This window comes from Camelus dromedarius, chromosome 5 (genome assembly GCF_036321535.1).
Source record: "Camelus dromedarius isolate mCamDro1 chromosome 5, mCamDro1.pat, whole genome shotgun sequence".
In the NCBI taxonomy this organism is placed as follows: domain Eukaryota; kingdom Metazoa; phylum Chordata; class Mammalia; order Artiodactyla; family Camelidae; genus Camelus; species Camelus dromedarius.
This window is the reverse complement of record NC_087440.1, coordinates 1817264-1837563: the sequence shown is the minus strand read 5'-3', so window position 1 is coordinate 1837563 and position 20300 is coordinate 1817264. Positions and strand designations below refer to the sequence as shown.

Here is a 20300-nt window from a genome sequence, read left to right as displayed (position 1 = left end):
TCAGGCCTCACTGCCTAATGACCCAGGTTCCATCCAGGTAGAGCCTGACCGATCACTGTAGTTGGTTATGATTCCAGTTCAATAGCTGGCTTCATGACCTTGGGCAAGTCATCTAACTTAATTTACATCATCAGTGCTTTTCAAATTGCTCTGTAAACCTCAGAAGGTATTACTCCCTGAGGTTTGAACCCAAGCAACCATGCTTTAACATGCCGAGTAGGCATACCTGGGAGATACTGCAGGTTCACTTCCAAGACCACCACAATAAAGCAAATATGGCAATAAAGCTGGTCGCACGAATTTCTTAGTTTCCCAGCACATAAAAAGCTATGTTTACACTATACTGTATCTGTTAAGTGTACAGTGGCGTGATGTCTAAAAACAGTGCCTACCTTGATTAACAAATTGTTTACTGCTAAAAAATGCTAACCATCATCTGGCAACGCAAAGTTGCCACAAATTTTCAATTTGTAAAAAATGCAGTATTTGTGAAATGCAGTAAAACAAGGTATGCCTATATAGTATTTTGTCTAAACAAAGGAATTTATTGCTAACAATTTGAAAACCATAGACTAAATGATCTTTAAACACAAGTTACTAGGATTTTGATTGTAAATGTTTAATAGAAATACACATCTTTTGCTTTCTCAGACAGCAATAAAGGGGTTTATAACAATCACTAAGAATACAAGATTCTGCCACACAGATACAGCATAATCTGCTGTAAAGCTGATCTGCCCAGTTACACATACAAAGTCAGTTGAAAGAACATCAGAAATTAATAAACACAAACAAATGTTGACAGAAGTTGCAGACATGCACAATAACCTGCAGTGCAGTGAACTTGTAAAAAAAAAAAAAAACAACCAACCAGCCTATACTAATCAGATGTTTTTAGGTCAAACCTGGGCTCAGAGTAACAGCATAACCCACTGAGTGCCCCTTTCCCCGAGGAACGATGGGAATGGCAGAACAGAAAGAGCTTAAATTCTTACATACAGACATTACTTCTAACACTTATTTACGTGGTTTACTTGGAAAGTATTAGGGGAAACTGACATTTCTGACAATGGTCAAATCATGTCTAGCTTTTTTTCAGTTCCTCTGTTGGTGGGTTTCCTGCCAAGAATCTTTTTAAAGGCCCAGCTGGTGGTTCTCCAGCCAAAGTTCCCACTGTTGGCACTGTCCTACTGCAGACAGGCGGAACAGCAGAATAAAAGCAGGTGTTTCTGAGGCCTATTCAAAAACAACAATCCCACCAACTCACTCTGCCAGGTACACAAGCAAATGAACTCAGTCAGTGCAGGGGAAGGGAGACAGTTTTCTTTATGTTTTGTGCACAGCCCACGACAGTGTTGTAGGGCTTTGGTCTGGCTTTACTCTGGTGTTTCCAGTCTGCCACAGGCTGCACAGCCAGCAGCTGTCTTACTGCTAGTTTGACCCTTCTGATCCCTGTAATGCCATTTGGCTTTGGAACTCTTATAATCTCATTGTTTTCAAACTCTTTCATCTTTCTTTACTATTGAAAATAGTTCTGATTTAGCTAGGAATGAAGTAAGTGATCATGGTGTTCCGGGGTTCTGACTGGTTTCTCTCAAATCACTCTGTGCCTCTCTGTGCCCACGCAGGTAAGATGTTGTTAGAGAGGCCAAAAGATTCAGAGGTAACATGTGTCCTCCAGCCCCACTCAGACTCAGAAATGTTTTATCAATGACTGAGTCAAACTTGATTTTCAAAAAAATCAATGCCACCCCACTTAACAAGTAGCCCCTTGGGTACAGAAAAAGTAAGTCCTGCCCGAGTCACCTTCACAGCCACCTATACAGCAACATAGTCTTGCTGGTTTTTTTCCACAAGCAGTAGCTGGGAAGAACAAATTCCAGCTTTAAGAATGGCCAGCAGCTGGTAGGGTCAGGGCACTGAAGGAGTGTCTCTGGCCTGTGTGAAACAGACTGACTGGACGTGGAGTGGGGAGGGGAGGGCTGTCTTCTGCTGTCACTAACAGAATACACAAGAATGAACCTGTCATCAGGTATCAGGAGTCCATGTCATGCAAGTACTACACTAAGATTATATGGTAAATTCAGGAATGTTACTGTGGGAAAGGGAAGGCAGCCTCACTGAGAATTTAATCATTTAACTTTAAAAAACCTTTTACATCAGTACAAGAAGGTAAAACTGTAAGAATTATAGATTAGGCTCAAACTGGCAAGAAGTCATCTAAATCTCTTTTTAATGGATCTTTTTCTTTTTTTGTCCAAAGTGCCGCCTGCGCTGTTTATAGAGATGACGGATATTTACGTATAACCCTGCAAAAGAAGAGAGGCCAATTAGAAATAAGAATCTGTGTTCTTGTTCATAAGCAGAAGCTCTTGGGGCAGGGCTGAAAGATGTCTGTTTTTCATATCCCAGCCCTGGCTTACTGAGTTGCTCAGAAGTACAACTCAGAACAAACTATATTAACAATGCTTCTAGGGACAACTCAATTTTTTCCCAGTGGATTTTAAATTTTAATTTTTAATTTTCCCTCATATTTTATTACAAAAAATTTCAAACATACAAAAGATTAAATCATTATACAGTGAACACCACCTAGATTTAAATTTTAACTTTTTTATTATATTTATTTCATGATATTACCCATTCCTTTCTCATTTTTTGTGTATTTCAATGTAAACTGCAGACATTAGTATACTCCACTCCTAAAAATTCCATTAGAGTTTGATATTCTTTTTTTTCTTTAAGGTACAATTTATATAAAATGAAATACACAAATCTGAAATGGAGACAAGACAATTTTTAATTCAAGGCTATGCAATAACATGTATTAAGCAACAGCTTAAAAGGTATGAGACACTTTCCTAGAAAGCACAATTCAGTGAACTAGAAAACAGGATTTCAGAGACAGAAAAAAATTTCAATCCTATGTGATTGCTGAGTAGTTCTGTGGCTTAGCCTCACGCTAGTTTCCTCATCATACAATACAATTAAAAATACTTATTTTACATTTATTGTGAGAGAACGTGTCTTTAGAAAAACACAAATGGGACTGTTGTTATGCTGCTTCTAAATTATGCCGACTTACAGTTTATTTCATTCTGAAGAATAAGAACAACTACATATTCACTGCAGGCAAACTAAATATGGGTACAGAACCTTGTAAATTAGAACGTGCAACAGCGTAACACAAGAAAAAGCCGCTAAGGTTAGTGCACATTAAAGTGTGTCTACTCTTCTAGCTTTTAAATTTTTTGTGTGTTTGGTTTTTTAGGTGATAATTAAGTTTATTTATTTACTTTTTAATTATTTATTTTTATTTTTTTGGTGGAGGTACTGGGGATTGAACTCAGGACCTTGTGCATGCTAAGCATGTGCTCTACCCCTGGGCTATACCCTACCCGCTTCTAGCTTTTTTAGTAAAATATGTTAAGGGTCTTTCCAATACTTATTCCTTTTTAACACTTTCAGTAGGTTCACCTCATGGAGCCTAATTACAGTAATACTAGATTTATCAAGTAATAGCTCTTTTAATGAATATATTTTCCAAATTGAAGCTTAATCCCTTCAAGCACCAAACATTTTAACATTTTTGGTTAGAAATATTTCTGGCATGGGTTATATACCCTTTCTGAAATAGCCGACCCCCAGAGGGGCTCCTAAAGGGTGGAGGTCTCTTCTCCCCAAATGACCAAGAACACTGGGCTTTCCAACTTCTTGAGTTTACTCTTTGTAGTCTCCCTCTCACTGTCTGGGGTAGCCAGCCTCCAAGCTGGTCCCCAGTGATCCCTACCTCCCGGTATGTCATGCACTTGTGTAATCCCCTGCCACATCGTACGAGGTTGATCTGTGTAACCAACAGCAGAATCCAGCAAAAGTGACAGTCTGTCACTTCTGAGATTAGGTTATAAAAAGCAGTGTGGACATGCTAGAAGTGCTAATTATCACTACAATGGAAATCATATTACAGTTTATAAGTGTATCAAATCAACATATTATATACCTTAAATTTATACAGTGTTATATGTCAAATATAGTTCAATAATAAATAAAAATTTTTAAGCTCCCCCCAACCCCCTGCAAAAAAAAAGGTAGTGTGGCTTCTACCTTTCTCTCAGATCACTTGCTTTGGGGAGAAGCCTTGTCATCAGTAGCCACATGGAGAAGTACTATGGCAGGAAACTGAAGCCTCCTGTCCACAGCCACATGACTGAGCTTGCAGTAGATACTCCAGCCTCAGCCAAGCCTACAGAAAGTGTAGCCCCAGCTGACCTGACAGCCTGACTGAAACCTCATGAGGGCCCCTGAGTCAGGGCCACTAGCTAGGCTGCTTCCTGGCCCTCAGAATACATGTGAGATAATAAATGTTTGTTGTCTTAAGCTGTTAAGTTTTGGGGTAGTTCGTTACACAGCAATAGATAACTAATATACTATCTGCTGTCACAACCTTCTGTTCCTAGGAGACCAGACAGCCATAATTAAGACCACCTCAGGACTTTTGTGACATAAAGCAGGGAGAAATCCATATAATTACATTAAAGTATGCTAGAACTTTATATAAAGTGAACAGTTCTCATAGTTAGGAAGGCTTTTAAATCTATTTGCAGTAATTTAGATTTACTTCTTTTTCCCATCTTTTAGTTCTTAGTTTTTTTGAATTAAGGCAAGAATTTATGATTTTATATAAAGGTAAATTAATAAATAAGCAAGGCTGTACATGAGGAGTAAGGGGCTTTCCTACTGTTAGGTAGAAAGCTTTCTGACATCTCTTGGCTACTGGAGGCCACTACTGCCTTCTTCCTTCCTTTTGCTGCCACCTGTATGACCACCTCTGTAAACTCTAGATAAGGACTGTGCTACTGAAGTTAGTAAAAGTAAAATGAACTTTTCATTCAGTTTTAAAAGAGCATCTTACATTGTTTTAAACATGAAATATCTTATGATAAATTCAATGACCAAGAGCATTTCAAGAAGATAACCACTAGAGATGGAAGGAAGAAACACTTCCACACAGAGCATATTCTCCTAATGGATCTGTTTTGCAAAGTAATTGTTTTCTAACTTACTACTACTCTCTTGGAAATAAAAATTCTAGTAAGGACTTTAAAAACTTTGAATCACTTAACTCTACCCTCCATGAAGTAACAGGGAAAAGGATTAGCGAGCCAACACTTACCTAAAAATAATATTATGAGATAAATCTGAAGAAAAAAGGAAAATCTAACTTTGATTTTCACTGGATATGGCAATGTGAAGCTGAATCTTCCTGTTTCATTAAATACTGGAATGGACTGGATCACTGAGACAGCTGAAAGGAGAAACAAGAACTTTTCAGAAGCAAATCAAATACATTCACATCTACTGACAAAATCTTCTATCCCCTCAAAATTTCAGTTTTGGGTTTGTTGAAAATGCTTCCTCCTCCCTTTGCACAAATGGCTCATGCCTCTTCTTTTTTCCCCTAGCTTTCCTAAGAGATAAGCCTCCAAGCTGACAATGGACAGAAAAATGAAGAACAGTCATTTGACAGCACTGGGCTTCAGCTTCCTATTCTATAAAATGGAGAGAAAAATCCCTACTTGACCCACTCACTAGGTGTTTGTTAGAATAAAATGAAATCATCAATATGACCTTGCTTTAGGAAATTAAAAATTCCATATAAATAGGAAGCATGCAATGCATGACCAGCCAGCTTCTAAACCTTAGCAATATGAGCCACTTCCTTGGAACAGTCTGGTTACCAGGAGTATTATGGAAGAGAGCCACTAGAAGGAAATTCTTTCAAAGTCCAACACCCTTATGTCAGACTAAGGCTAGCGGAGGGAGGAAGAAAGGTCTGGCCTGTCAGCTTAGCTGTCCCTTAGAGCTAAATTTTAAAACCTCGAATTCCTGAAAGTACCTTCTGCCAAACATCCCAGAGGATATGCGGGAATCCACACCGTGTAACGAAGCCATGTGAGCACCTTCCAATTCATGTCAATGCAGGAAAGCATGTAGAAGGGGTACCTATTGAAATAAGGAATTCACACATTAAAAGCCAGTGAGTGCAACCCTAGGACATCATTCGAGAAGAACAGTTGGCCTCACAGTTAGCCACACACGGCTTCTTCAGACCAGAATTCTAATCCAGCATTATAAGCTCCCAACACGCTCCTCCTCCAGTCTTCAAAGGGTAGGGATTCTCCATAATGGGAGACTAAGTTTAGGTCTCAAAGGGAGCCTCTTTGAAAATTTTCAGTAATGGAGCAGATGCTCAGAAGCCTTTTGGCTTTATTCCTAGTTCTGATCTATGTTCCAAAAAAGGTAAAGATGACAATTACTTTGACAGACACTCTCTCCCTGCATAAATGAACATGACCAAAATTAAAGTATACAAAAGACCTCTAATCTATAATCAGGCATAATCTATTTAAAAAGAGGTGACATTAAAAAAGAAATCTGTTTCTTCCCAAACAGTAGAAGTTAATATTAAATACCCGTAATCTCGTTTGCCTTTCTGTTAAATAGATTAGAGAGTGTACTGGGGGTCACGGTTACAGACTACAGTCTAGGGCTGCTAACACCTGTTCTCTGTCTCAAAATACCACCAAACCTGGAGCTGAGGAGTCAGTTTGCAAAACCAATGCTCCACTTGACTGAAAAGGGAAGAAGTACGTAACATGTATGGTCTGGTAGAGAAGAACACACCTACTTTAATTGGATTTTTTTAAAGATATTTCTTCTATTGACACCTGAGAATAGAAGAAGCAGGTAAGAGGTCAATTCAAACTTCAGCAATCTTCTAGTAAAAGATTCATTTCTATCATCCCTTCTAGAAGGCTGGTCTTCACTAGTTCCATCCAACCTGGTTGCTCCTTCGACCTCATGTGTCTTCAGCCCTTTCAAGAATTTCTCCATGTGAATGAGTCCTCCCTTACCAACTAGACAGCAAGATCCTGAAGGGTAAGATGGACCTTTCATTTCTCTGGATCTTTCCCTCTGCTCCCCAGTGCCCAGGCTGGTATTATGATCCACTGATTGCTTTAAAAAAAACAAAAAACAAAAAACAAAAAACCTCGGCCTCACCTTTGCAGAGCACATAGAGGCAGGCAGAACTCTCCACACATGGAAACTTAATCTCAAAACAAATGAGGCTCTGGGAAAGACAGCAGCTTCCTCAAGGAGAGAGCTGCTCCAGAGTGGGAGAGGCCCTCAGACACCACCCTGGCATTTCTACCCACCTGAAAATTTCAACTGTGCTCCATATATAGAACACAAAGAAAACCACAGCTTTGTTCTGCATTTCTTCCACGGTGCCAAAGATGATAAACAAAATGAAATTTCTTCCAAGAAGCTATGAAAAGGACCCAAAAGAGAGAAAGAAGGTTAAAAATATATTTTTTAAAAAACCCACATAAATGTGTTATCTGAAATCTAAATTCAAGGTAAACAGAAAAAGACTGAGAACAACTTGGCACAAGTTAAATTGCCCATACCAGTCTTTCTGGATAGATGTGTGTGTGTAAAAATATATCATCATGAATAGTATATTTTTAAAAATACACACACGCATTCAAACACAGTTTAAAGAACACTGGCAGACGAACACTTGCGTCTGCATAACCCAAGTGAAGAAACAGAACATTACCAGCGTGGCACCACCCGCTTCCCCCGTAAGTAACCACTACCTCGTGTTAACCGTCCCACTGCTTGTCTATACAGGCTTACTGCCTATGTATGTACTCCTCAAACAGTAGGTTTCATTTTGCCTGTTTTTAAACTTTCTGAAATACGCTACCTGTATTATTCTGCGACCAATGCTATATTCCCGAGATTCATCCCTGTTGACGCACATGGCATTGCCCAGCTCCAGAAGGCCTCACTTACCTTGTATTCTACACGAGTGGCACTCGCTGGAGCCATGCAGCGTGATGACACTGAACCTGTCCCATCTATCTTGTCCTAGAAATTCTAAGCTGATGCTTACTTGTACTAGTCTTTGATATACAAAAAATATTATTCCGTATTAGTGGGTCACTCATTACCCCCTTTTATTTTTTTTAAACTAAACAAAACAGCCTCTTTCCAAGGACAGAAACCCTAGAAATAACAAGGCTATTGTATTAACACCCTTCACCATGCAGCTGATACTATCAGAATGCCAGAGCTAGTATGCCAGTAAAGGGCAAACTATAAAAAGAATTTCTAGAAGAGACTAACCAACAATCACTTGGTTCCCCCTGAGTCTGGGTGGGTGGTATTTAATAACGTGTAATTGCATGGCTAGGAAACAGGGCAAGGAGGCTGGAAGATTCTGATGCCCCATGCCTGAAAGCAATCTTCCGAATATCAGGAAACAACACAGATGTGAGGAAACTCCCCCCATGAGTCAGAAGAGTCACCAAAGTGAAAAGAATTCCCAGGTATTACACTACCTCCATCAACCCAGGGTGGGAGAAGGCCAAGCACGTCCCTATCTCCGAAGACTGAGGGTAGGATTTTCCACTCCTGCCTGAGAATCAAGCTTCCTTGGTTTTAAGGCTCTTTTTATAACTTTGTGATTCCATGAAGATATTATAAACAGTGAAATAGACCTGAAATGGCAAAAGTCTGTCTACTAAATAAACATTAAAATCTTTCGTTCTCCACCCTTGAGCTCAACTGTACGATACCTGGATAAGAGAAGGCGTCACTGGCGACTGAGTGACTCCAATTGCTGCATTGATAGTTTCCACAGCTGACAGCATCTGGCAGAAATACATCATGTCAGCCATGGTGTGGAATGTGTCATAGAAGGACTCTGTGGGACAAATACACATTAAGGGTAAATCCACTGGCAAACTCCAAGAGAACTACTTCGCAAATTAGCTAACTCCTTACATGAAAGGAATTTTAGGAAAAGTATAATAAATATCCAGTCAAATTCAAGTTCACTATCCAACTAAGCTGGAGGAGAGCAGACCTCCGTGAGCCTGAATAATAAATTCTACAGGTTACCAGAGAGTTAACACATAAACCCTGTACGCCCTTCTCAATTTTAAAAGGCCAGAAATAAAGCATACCTAGACTTTACTCAGTTATTACATGCTGAAAAATCTATGTATCTGGCACTTAAATAATAATTCTTTTCAGATCCATTATCTCATCAATAAACTAAAACTGTATCACATATATTGAATGCAATCGAGCCTTTTAAAATCTCAAAAATTGTACAATTATACATAAATGCAGAGGTACAAAAGTATTGAAATAAAATTAATTTTCAAAAATCTTAACTGTATTTATACATTTAATCCTAATAATTCTTTTTCTGAGAAACTATCCTAAGCAAAAAGTCTAAAATGCAAGAAGAAAAAAATTTTAGGAACAAGATAGAAATACTACGTGTTTCTAAGTGCACTGAAGTAGAAATGGTCTAAGCCTAAGAGTACAGAAAATTTGAATAAACTAGGGTATATTTAGCTCATGGAATATTATATAACAATTTAAAATGACAGTTACTACTTATATGAGGTCAACAAACGTAGTTTCAATTTGGAGTGGTCCATCATTTAATATCCTTTACTTTTCACACTGATGCTCACTTGAGGTCCTGCATTCCTACATTCCTCTCTGCAGTGTTTCTCAATCAGGGAACCACTGACATCTTGGGCCGTACAAGTCTTTGTCCTGCACATTATAGAAGGTTTAGGATTCCTGCTTCCCTGCCTATTAAATACAAGTAGTGCCCTGGAGAACTGCCAGAGTTAGGCAAGCTACCAACAAGGATGACACCGCAGATGCCTCAAAAGAGTATGGTTTAAATATCAAGTGAGTAAAAGAGGCCCCTGGCAAAGACTGAAGAAACCCTCTAATATTTTCACAAAAATGATCTGCTTTGCAATCCTGCTGTGAAGTCAAATGTGAAAAAGAATGGTATATAGTGTTACTGTATAATTTTGCCAGAAAAATTTCACCAGTAAGTTCAAAATTTGATGAATTCTTTTCTTTGAAGCATGCAAAAATACAATCAAATTTTGCTATATATAAGACAAAAAAATTATTCATAATTTTAAATGTCCCCTGTCAAGACAAAATTCCAATCAAATCTTTTTGTCAACGTTTACAGTGAAATTCTGGTAACTTTTTTTTTTAACTTTTTTTTTTATTGAGTAATAGTCATTTTACAATGTTGTGTCAAATTCCAGTGTAGAGCACAATTTTTCAGTTATACATGAACATACATATATTCATTGTCACAATTTTTTTTCGCTGTGAGCTACCACAAGATCCTGTATATATTTCCCTGTGCTATACAGTATAATCTTGTTTATCTATTCTACATTGTAAAATCCCAGTCTGTCCCTTCCCAACCCCCCGCCCCCTTGGCAACCACAAGTTTGTATTCTATGTCTATGAGTCTATTTCTGTTTTGTATTTATGTTCTTTCTTTTTATTTTTTTTTTTAGATTCCACGTATGAGAGATCTCATATGGTATTTTTCCTTCTCTTTCTGGACTACTCCACCTAGAATGACATTCTCCAGGAACATTCACATTGCTGCAAATGGAGTCATGTTGTTGGTTTTTGTGGCTGAATAGTATTCCACTGTATAAATACACCACCTTTTCTTTATCCAGTCATCTGTTGATGGACATTTAAGCTGTTTCCATGTCTTGGCTATTGTAAATAGTGCTGCTATGAACATTGGGGTGCAGGTGTCTTTTTGAAGTAGGGTTCCTTCTGGATATATGCCCAGGAGTGGGATTCCTGGGTCATACGGTAAGTCTATTCCTAGTATTTTGAGGAATCTCCATACCGTTTTCCACAGTGGCTTTCCTTGCCTCCCTCTCTCACTCTTAATGATTTAGATGTCTTCTTTTACAATTTTGTGTTTATTCTATTTGTAATTCATGGCAGTTATCTCCTTTCCAGTTATGAGTTTCTCATTTTTATAGCATCCTGCTTCTTTTCTATTCAGAATAGACCTGTCAGTATTTCTTTTAGCATGGGTTTAGTGTTGCTAAACTCTTTTAGTTTTTGCTTGTCTGTGAAGTTCTTTATCTCTCCTTCTGTTCTAAAGGATAGCCTTGCTGGATAGAGTATCCTAGGCTGCACCTTTTTTTCATTCAGGACTTTGAATATATCTTGCCATTCCCTTCTGGCCTGTAGTGTTTGTGTAGAGAAATCAGCTGAGAGCCTTATGGGGGTTCCCTTGTAACTCACTCTTTGTTTTTCTCTTGCTGCTTTAGGATCATTTCTTTATCCTTGACTCTGGCCATCTTGATTATGATATATCTTGGTGTGGGTCTGTTTGGGTTCTTCCTGTTTGGGACCCTCTGAGCCTCCTGTACTTGGATATCTGATTCCTTCTTTAGGTTTGGGAAGTTTTCAGTCATGATTTCTTCAAATGCCTTTTCAATACCCTTTGTTCTTTCTTCCCCTTCTGGAACCCCTATTATGCATAGATTGGCACACTTTATATTAGCCCATAGGTCCCTTATATTGTTTTCATTGTTTTTTATTTGTTTTTCTCTCAGCTGTTCTGATTGGGTGCTTTCTGTTGTCTTGTCTTCTAGGTTACTTATATGTTCCTCTACATTATCTAGCCTGCTTTGTACAGACTTTAGGTCAGCTCTCATCTCAGCAAATGAGTTTACTAATTCTACTTGGTTCTTCTTTATAGCTTCTATTTCATTTTTGACATGTTTTATATCTCTAAACACTATTTTTTTTAGTTCCTTCAGTACTTTGATCACTTCTTTTTTTGAAATCTTGATATAGTAGGCCATCAACGTCTATTTCCTTGATCGTGCTTTCAGGGGATATCTCTTGATTTTTTAATTGGGAGTGGTTCCTCTGCTTCTTCATATTGCCCATATCGCTCTGGCACCAGTGGGTGGGCGGGTTACTACCCCTCCCGATGTTGCAGTCAGATGCTGTGCTCAGGAGAGGCAGGCGGGTGGATCGTGCCCACTCCTAGCACTGTGGTCAGGTGCTGCGTTCCTGCCAGGAAGGCGGGTGGCCACCCGCCCTCTCCCGGCACTGGTCGCTCCGCTGCTCTGTGCAACTGCCCGCTCTGCCTCAGGTCGGTGCTCCGTAGGCCAGCTCGGGGAAGACTGCGGAACAGCCCTGGCCCTGCTCCAAGCCAAATCTCAGCTCACTGTTTGTCTTGGTGATGCAAGTTCTCTGGGGTGCCAGGGCAGAAAGATCCTATCTGCCTCAGGCTGTAAACAAGCCTCAGTCCTGCCTAGGAGGTTGCGGAGCCCCCAGGTGAGGATTCAGGTCTCAGCCCCGCCCCTGCCCAGGTGCTGCGCAGAGGAGGCTGTGCCCCATCTCTCTTCTCGTGAGAAGGTCCAGTAATGGCATCATGGGTCTGAGGAGACCTAGGCTACAGCGCCCCTCCCCCCAGGGCACACAAGCTGTGTTGCTTTGCATTTTTCCGCTATTTATGAGGGACAGAGGTTGTTCTGCTCCGTATCCCCTCCCAGCCATGGCGCGCAGCACCCTGCAGTCCCCCGGGGCTGCCTCAGTGCAGCCGCCCCAGTCCTCCGCCCAGCTCCAGCAGCCTGGCCCGGCCCCCAGCTGCCAGCTCGCGTCTCGGGCTGGGTGTCACAGGGACCCTCTGTGCCCATTTAACGTAGTTCTGTTGGTTAAGGGGTGCTCGGGGCAGATCTGGGCCTCCGAGGCTCCCCCTCCATCCCGTTGGCCTCTCCATTGGAGGGGGGAGACCCAGCGAACGAGCACTAGTCCTTCTTTGCCACTGCCTCCCCGTGAAACCAGTCCCTCACTGTTTTGCTTTCTCGTCTTTCTTTTTTCCTTTTCTCCTACCAGACGTTTAGCATCTTTGTCTTTCGAAGAGGGTGATGTTCTGTTGGAGTTCCGCAGGTGCTCTGGTTGGCTCAGTGGGTCCGTACATGTGAGTTTTGGTGTATTTGTGGGAGAGAGTGAGCTACCAGCGTCCTTCTACTCCACCACCTTGCTTCTCCCCCTGGTATCCTTTTTAAGGGGATTCAGTTTTTAATTTCTTGGACAAATTATCTTTGAAAAATGAGGTCCTCCATTATTATGAACTAGAAAATTTATGACTTAAGATCTGGCACATGGTAAATAAACATTAGAGCTTGTTGCTTTGGCTGAGTTTACGGGAAATTCATCCTTGTTTCAATTCAAGAATAGAAATCTGATCTCTAAAACGATAGTTACAAAGGATTAATAGCATCAACATGCTTATAATATTGTTCTAAAAACAAGAGGCAAAACTGTGCACATAGTATGATTATAGCTTTTAACTGCAGGAGAAAAAAAGACTAAAAGGAAATGTATGGAAATATTAATAGTGATGGGCAATGGCTTCTTCATCTCCCTTTCCATCCCCCCCACACCTCCTCCCTGGTTTTCCCCTATTTACCAAACTTTGTTAAATCAGTCCTTTTAATTTTATGCTACGGAAAAACTTAATGTAAGTACTAAAAGGCACTCATATGTTAATGGATATAGAGTCAAATAGTAGTAGCATAAATAGTATGCTCTTTCTGGGCATCCTTAAAAACAGTATGCCCTTTAATCTTAGAATTCCACTTTAGGAACTGTTCCTAAATTATGTGGGTTTGGAAATATACACAACAAGGTGCCAAGAATCTGTTGCTCTGACAGACGGGATTATGGTAGAGCTTTTTTGTTTTGTTTCATTTATGTCGTTAGGTAATTAACACATTTTTATAATTAGAAAAAAAGTTTAATTTATTTAATAAATAAGTATTCCTTAATAGAGATAGACAAACTCAAATAAGTGTTTCTATATAAAACCGAGAGTTTACTATTTCCTTAGCATGAGACATTAAGTACAGACATGTTTACATGGAGAAACAAGTACATTTGTGGAATTTGCTATTCACCAACATCCTTTAAGGAAAAAGAGAAAACTGCAGAGGGCAAGCCCCAGGTCTTTACTACAACCTTTGAGGTCTGATAAGGGAAGAATTAAAACAGAAGCTCCATTCCAGTAGGTGGTTAGGAAGGGCTCAGAGCGAAAACAAGAAATTACAAATTCAGGCAGCTCACTTTAAACACAAGACTCAGGTAACTGAGCAGCTTTTGGACAGGATCATCTAACGCCAGCAGACTTGCACAGGAACATTCAAAATCAATCCAGTTATGTTAGGTTAAATAAATTATTTATGTATTTGAATGTCCCTATTCATTCCATGGGACTTGTGATAAATCCATAGTAGTAAGAGCTACAGATCTGAAATAACTCTGAGATTTCATTTGTTTCTTTAAATAACTCATCTATAGACCTCTGGTTACACATAAGATACTAGGCATTTGAGGAGTTTTTCATTAGCCTGCTGCTGTGTTTTGGAGAATTCCGAGGTGTTAAGAAAGCAGAAAAACAATGTGCACTTCTTTCAAATGATTCTAGACTTAACTACAATTCACCTCTACAAACTTCAGGTGGGAAAATTTAAAACTGAAGAATAAAATGGTCTACAGGATTTTTTTCTCCTTTTAAATAGTTTATATTTTCCATTATACTTATATTTTTCTTCATATTTACTTTATAAAATAAAGAAAAAAACCTTAAATTATCCATTCAAACCATTTGAAAATGGTACCTTTCCTTCTAATCATTTCGCATTTATTGGCTCAATTTTTTTCTCCTTTTTGTACTGTGTGATCAAACTCTAGAACAAATTTATACATTCCTTTTTTAGCCTATTATAAGTATTTTTCTATATTATTACAAACTGTTTAAATATTTTATATTTGCTTCACAACATTCCACTGAGTGAAGAATCTAAAGCAATCCTTCACTGATGGACATTTAGGCAGTTTCTAATTTGTCACTGATGTAAAGAATGCCATAATGTATGTCGTTTTGAAAAAGCTTTTCTTGCAGTTTCAATTATTTCTTTAGAATGTATTTCCCGAAGTGAAACCACCAAGTTCAAGGATATGAAGAGTTAAGGTTCTTGATGCTCCTTGCAAACTGATTTTCCAAAAGAGCTGTACTTATGTACCCTCCCAGAAACCACTGTTGTTCTTATTTTAACATATGTTGCCTTGAATTAGGTATCTTCTATAACTTTGCAAAACTGATAGATAAAAAATAGTATTTTGTTTCTCGTTTCCTTCATTACTGAGTTAAACATTTTGCTGTATGGTGAAGTAGTTTTATTTCCTCTTATGAACTGCCTGTGCATGACTTCTGTTTATTTACCTACTGGGTGGAGTTTTCACATTTTAAAATCAATTTGTACAAGTTCTTTATATGTAAAAGAAAAACCAACACTTGCTGATATTTGCTGCAGTTTTCTACCAACCCTCCATCCCCATGCTGCTCAAATCAATATGCTTTTAATCTTTTTCTTTTTTTTGAAGTATAGTCAGTTTACAACGTTGTGTCAATTTCCGGTGTACAGCATAATAGTTCAGTCATATATATACACACATATATTCGTTTTCATATTCTTTTTCATTATAGGTTACTATAAGATATGGAATATAGTGCCCTGTGCTATATACAGTATGAATGTGTTGTTTATTTTATATATAGTAGTTAATATCTGCAAATCTCAAATTCCTAATTTATCCCTTCCTACACCCTCCCCACCCTGATAACCATAAGTTTGTTTTCAATGTCCGTGAGTCTGTTTCTGTTTTGTAAATAAGTTCACTTGTCTTTTTTTTTTTTTAGATTCCACATATAAGTGATACCATACGGTATTTTTCTTTCTCTTTCTGGCTTACTTCACTTAGAATGACAATCTGCAGGCCCATTCATTGCTGCAAATGGCATTATTTTATTCTTTCTTTATGGATGAGTAGTATTCCATTGTACAAATTTATCACAACTTGTTTATCCAGTCATCTGTCAATAGACATTTAAGTTGTTTCCATGTCTTGGCTACCGTAAATAGTGCTGCTATGAACACTGGGGTGCATGTATCTTTTTGAATTAAAGTTCCCTCTGGATATATGCCCAGGAGTGGGACTGCTGGATCACACTGTAAGTTTATTTTTAGTTTTTTGAGAAATCTCCATACTGTTTTCTATAATGGCTGCACCAAACTGCATTCCCACCAACAGTGCAGGAGGCTTCCCTTGACTGTTGTCTTTGCCTCCCTCATGCACCCACACCTAACCAATTTTCCTTGAAAACATTATTACATTTCCTATCCAATAAAAAATGATTAGATAATATTTCCCTTTCCATTGATTTATGACTTTTTTTATCATATATATATGATATATATGATATATATATATCATATACGTATCTTTCATATCAGGTAAAGTCCTCTCCCCTACTGTTTCTTCTCCAATTTTTATTATCTATTTATTGTTCACAATAAAATTTCAGAATACTTTAGATCATATTCTCAAAAACATTCCATTGTCATTTACCTTGGCCAGAATTCTGGTAAAATGTAAATTAATTTATTCTTTATGTAACAGTCTTTTCATTCAGTTTTTAAAAAATTTTTATTTATCTAAATTGAGGTACTGGGGATCAAACCCAGAACCTCATGCATGCTAGGCACACATTCTATCACTGAGCTATACCCTCCCCTCATTCAGTTTTAAAATAGTCCATTTGAGAATCTATGTAGGCTCCAAAGGGGTGAGATCCCTTTAGGGCTTGTATAATTTTGACACTGGAGAATCCCATCAATTTACTTAGTTATAAATGAACTATCAAGCAGTAAATAAGAAAGGGACTCTAGCCCAAGATGTGCCTCTGGCTAGCTGGGTGGATGTGGACCATTTCTTTGACCATATCTAAGCCTCTTTCCTCACCTGTTAAATGGACGGAGTATCCAGTCTGCCTATTTCTCAAGGCCATGGGAAGTAAGAGATGTGAAAGCACGATGAAAGGCATGAAGTGCTACACAAATATGGGGGATTATTGTTAATACCAAAGGCAGAGTGTTACTTTTGGTGAACAGTGGATTAAACTACTGAAAAAACTGGCTTTGAAATTCTGTACTTGCCTTTTCCCAGGATAAAGAATCGCACAGTCATATTGACAAATATCCAGGAGAATCCCAAAAACTGCACAAAATTATACATGAACAAGTATCCTTTCTTCAAGCTTGTAAGAGCTGAAAAGTAAAGCAAGGCAGGAAGCTGTCAAAAGCAGTAGTCACAGTGGGAGAGGGATGTGGGGGGCATCCTTGGATGACTTCATCCCTCTTTCCTACTTGAGTGCCCTAAGCTCCCCCACAAGTATCTGGCCCAGGCCTGCACCAACCTGCGTTCCTGGTCCTATAGAGAAACAGATATGGAAGCATTTGAGGAACATTACAGTCCAAGGTATGTTTTCAACAGTCTTTCCCCTCACAGCCTTGAAGGGTAAGTATACAGACATAACAAATCCAAGAAGGAAAAAGGAAAATTACTTCTGGCAAAGAATGACTGACTAGCTTAGGAGGCATTAAAGGGAAATAAAGCTAAACCCAGCTCTTGCTCTTGTCATCTTGATATAATCTACAGTTTCTTCTTTTCTAGAATTATATAAGGTCATGCAGGTCCAACTAGTTCAAAGAGAGAGAAACAATGATGAAAAACATTCTGATATTTGATCATATATCCATTCAACCAAGTATTAACTGAACACCTACAATGTGCAAGAAACTATGAGTAGCACTACTGAGATTCAAGACGGTAAAGACTTGACGCTGCCTTCAAAGAGTTCACAATCCAAAAACTGTATTAAAAGACTAAGAGTGACAGAAAACGTCTTTTGAAAATTTCAAGGTGAGAAAAGGACGTTTGACTGGAGCCACATGAATCAGACAAGGCTGCATGGATGAGGTGTCTCATCGGGGCTTTGAAAGGTGGGTAGAATGAGAACACAAACAAAGGAGGAAAATTACAAACCGAGAGAGGCAGGAAGGAGAATAAGGGACATTAATTTTGCCTACAGCCTAAGGGCTGGTGAAGACACAGCCAATTATGGAATTAAGGAAGTGTAAGGAGTTACAGTTGAGTCAAAGCAATAGGACAAAGGAAAGGATAATTCTTGAGAAGAGCCACGGAGTTTGGATGTTGCTGCTACGTATTTATTCCTACCTACATATTTTTGTAGCCACCTATCTGTGCTGCTCCATAGATACTCTGCATAGACAACTGGTTAATACTCAAGTAATCAGGCTTTCTGTGGTCAATCAAAAGCAGCCTTATCCTAAGGGGCCAAAAAAGTCAGACTTCTGGTAACATTTAACTAATTAAAATTTTTTTCTTTAAAACACCCAAAATGTATTACACTTCCCCATCATAAAGAACTTTTTTCATCAAGAAACTTTATGAATTTAGATAAAACAGTTAAAATATTTTTCTAACATCCTTAAAAAAATCCATCCATATATATGAATTTTTTACATATTTCAGAAGTTAATCCCTCTAAAACACACACAAAAATTAATTTTTTTAGTATAAAATTGTTATTTATTTAATTTATTTTTTGGTAGGGGAGGTAATCAGGTTCATTCGTTCATTTGTTTTATTTTATTTAATGGAGATATTGGGGGTTGAACCCAGGACCTCATCCATGCTAGGCACGTGCTCTATCACTGAGCTGTACCCTCTCCCCCCAAAATTAATTTAAATCTCAAGGTGGCCTCTTTACGTTATTCTTCACCTCCACTAAGCCTCTCCCTTCCTCTGCTTTTCTGAAGCAGAAAATTCCTCTAAATTAGTGGTTATTCAATTGTTTTAAAGCAATAAAACCTATTTTTCAAAAAAAACCCAATACATAAAACACAAAAGCCAAGCTGCTCTGATTGAAGTGGACCTGCTTGCTTGGCCTGTCCTTCCAAAGCATCTCTGGGAACCCCTGAGGTAGCATGGAACATGCTTTGTAAACCACAGCTCTAAAATGTTCCCTGGCACGCCAATCAAGTGCCACCACAACTTGAAACGTTCAGTGTAGGACATAGGAGGAATCCTTCCTTCACTCTGCTTTTCAGCATGGTCCTCCTACCAGAACGGGAGCTCTCTGAGCACAGGTGCTATGATGGATTCACTGGCTCCACATCTCAAGGGCCTGGTGCAGTGCTTCTACATAGCACGGATTTAACAGACAGCTGCTGAATTTAATCTATGACACCCCGAAGATAAAACACTTACAGAGCTTTTTGCTTGGACAGATAGAAAGAGAGCTGGATTTTTAAAAGTTTAATGAACAGCAGGACTATACAGAATACTCTCCATTTTTAAGGTTGACAACCAAAGCCCTTAAGATCTCAGTTGGGACAAAAACACCAGGCTGGAAGAAGTATCGTCATGGACTTATGCTGTCACTTCCACGTCTAGGCAGGACTTGCGACCACCCATCACTAGGTCAGTCCAGGAGACCGAGGCTCTTCCAATCTGCTACATCACCCTTGCTATACTTATATGATGTTAGGCCCTCGCCAGAAGGGGAACATTAAAAGTAAGGCTTGTGATGTGGGTGTGTACAGCTTAAGCACTGGACATTAAGCATTTCTCATAAATTCACCTACATAATATGAGCGCTACTGCCGTTTCACACTCATCCATTTCACACTCATCCATTCCCCCAACTCTGTCACAGTTAACTGGTAACTGCCGCAACGGCAGGGGCAACTTACTTTCAGGGGAGCCTTGGCTTTCAAGTCTGAGTTTATTTAGGCGTTCTTCTTCCTAGAATTTGGACAGAAGTTTTTCAAGAACAAGTTAGAATTCCCAGATGCTTGCAGGAGTCCACATGTTGGATAAGTGATCTGACTCCCTAAAAGCCACCTCCTTCTCCAATTGTGTTCTCGCTTCACTGGGGAAAACGTCCTAGCTCATGGCACCAAAAAGCCTGACTCCTCCTTCCTGGGCAGCACTAGCATGTGGAATGCCCATCTAGTGCTCACAGAATTAAACCAATCAGCTGGCTTCCCAAACTACAAAGTGGTCAGTCTTAAAATCTTAGAGCTGGAAAAGACATCCAGAAAATCTGTCATGGTCATAGAAACAAAATAGAAATTTCAGGCAGGAAATAAACTGCTGTTTCACTTTTTAAGATTTCTACAGCATAATTTTCCAGAAGCTAAAATCATGTCTCCAACATCAATGTGAACTTATATTAGGCTGATATAGATGGATACATAAGGAAATATTTATGGATACATGTATATGTATGCGCTAGTATACACATACGTATTTTCTTGTTCCATCAGCTGAGAGGGCCTAGAAGCAATGGCACACCAGTAACAATAAGCAGACCTAGCACCCAGATCTTGGTTTCCACTACCATTCTCCAGTAAGAAAAACAGAGCAGGGAATATAGGAGATAAACCTGAAACGGCTGATAGTGCCAGAAACTAAGG

General features: G+C 39.0%; 1 protein-coding gene across 2 annotated transcripts in view; it reads right to left on the bottom strand.

The window, feature by feature from the left end:
* Positions 1 to 598: 598 nt before the first annotated feature.
* Positions 599 to 20300, bottom strand: part of HACD3 (3-hydroxyacyl-CoA dehydratase 3) — a 36815-nt gene continuing 17113 nt past the window's right edge. Inside the window, exons 5-11 of one of the 2 annotated variants that reach the window (XM_010993560.3) lie at positions 19575 to 19626; positions 16953 to 17063; positions 8649 to 8776; positions 7218 to 7330; positions 5897 to 6003; positions 5174 to 5305; positions 599 to 2309 (exon numbers count right to left, since the gene is read on the bottom strand). In XM_010993560.3, the coding sequence (XP_010991862.1) occupies positions 2233 to 2309; positions 5174 to 5305; positions 5897 to 6003; positions 7218 to 7330; positions 8649 to 8776; positions 16953 to 17063; positions 19575 to 19626 (720 nt within the window). In that variant the 3' untranslated portion in view covers positions 599 to 2232. The remainder of the gene's footprint in view (positions 2310 to 5173; positions 5306 to 5896; positions 6004 to 7217; positions 7331 to 8648; positions 8777 to 16952; positions 17064 to 19574; positions 19627 to 20300) is intronic. The other variant, XM_031452869.2, reaches the window with a different exon arrangement.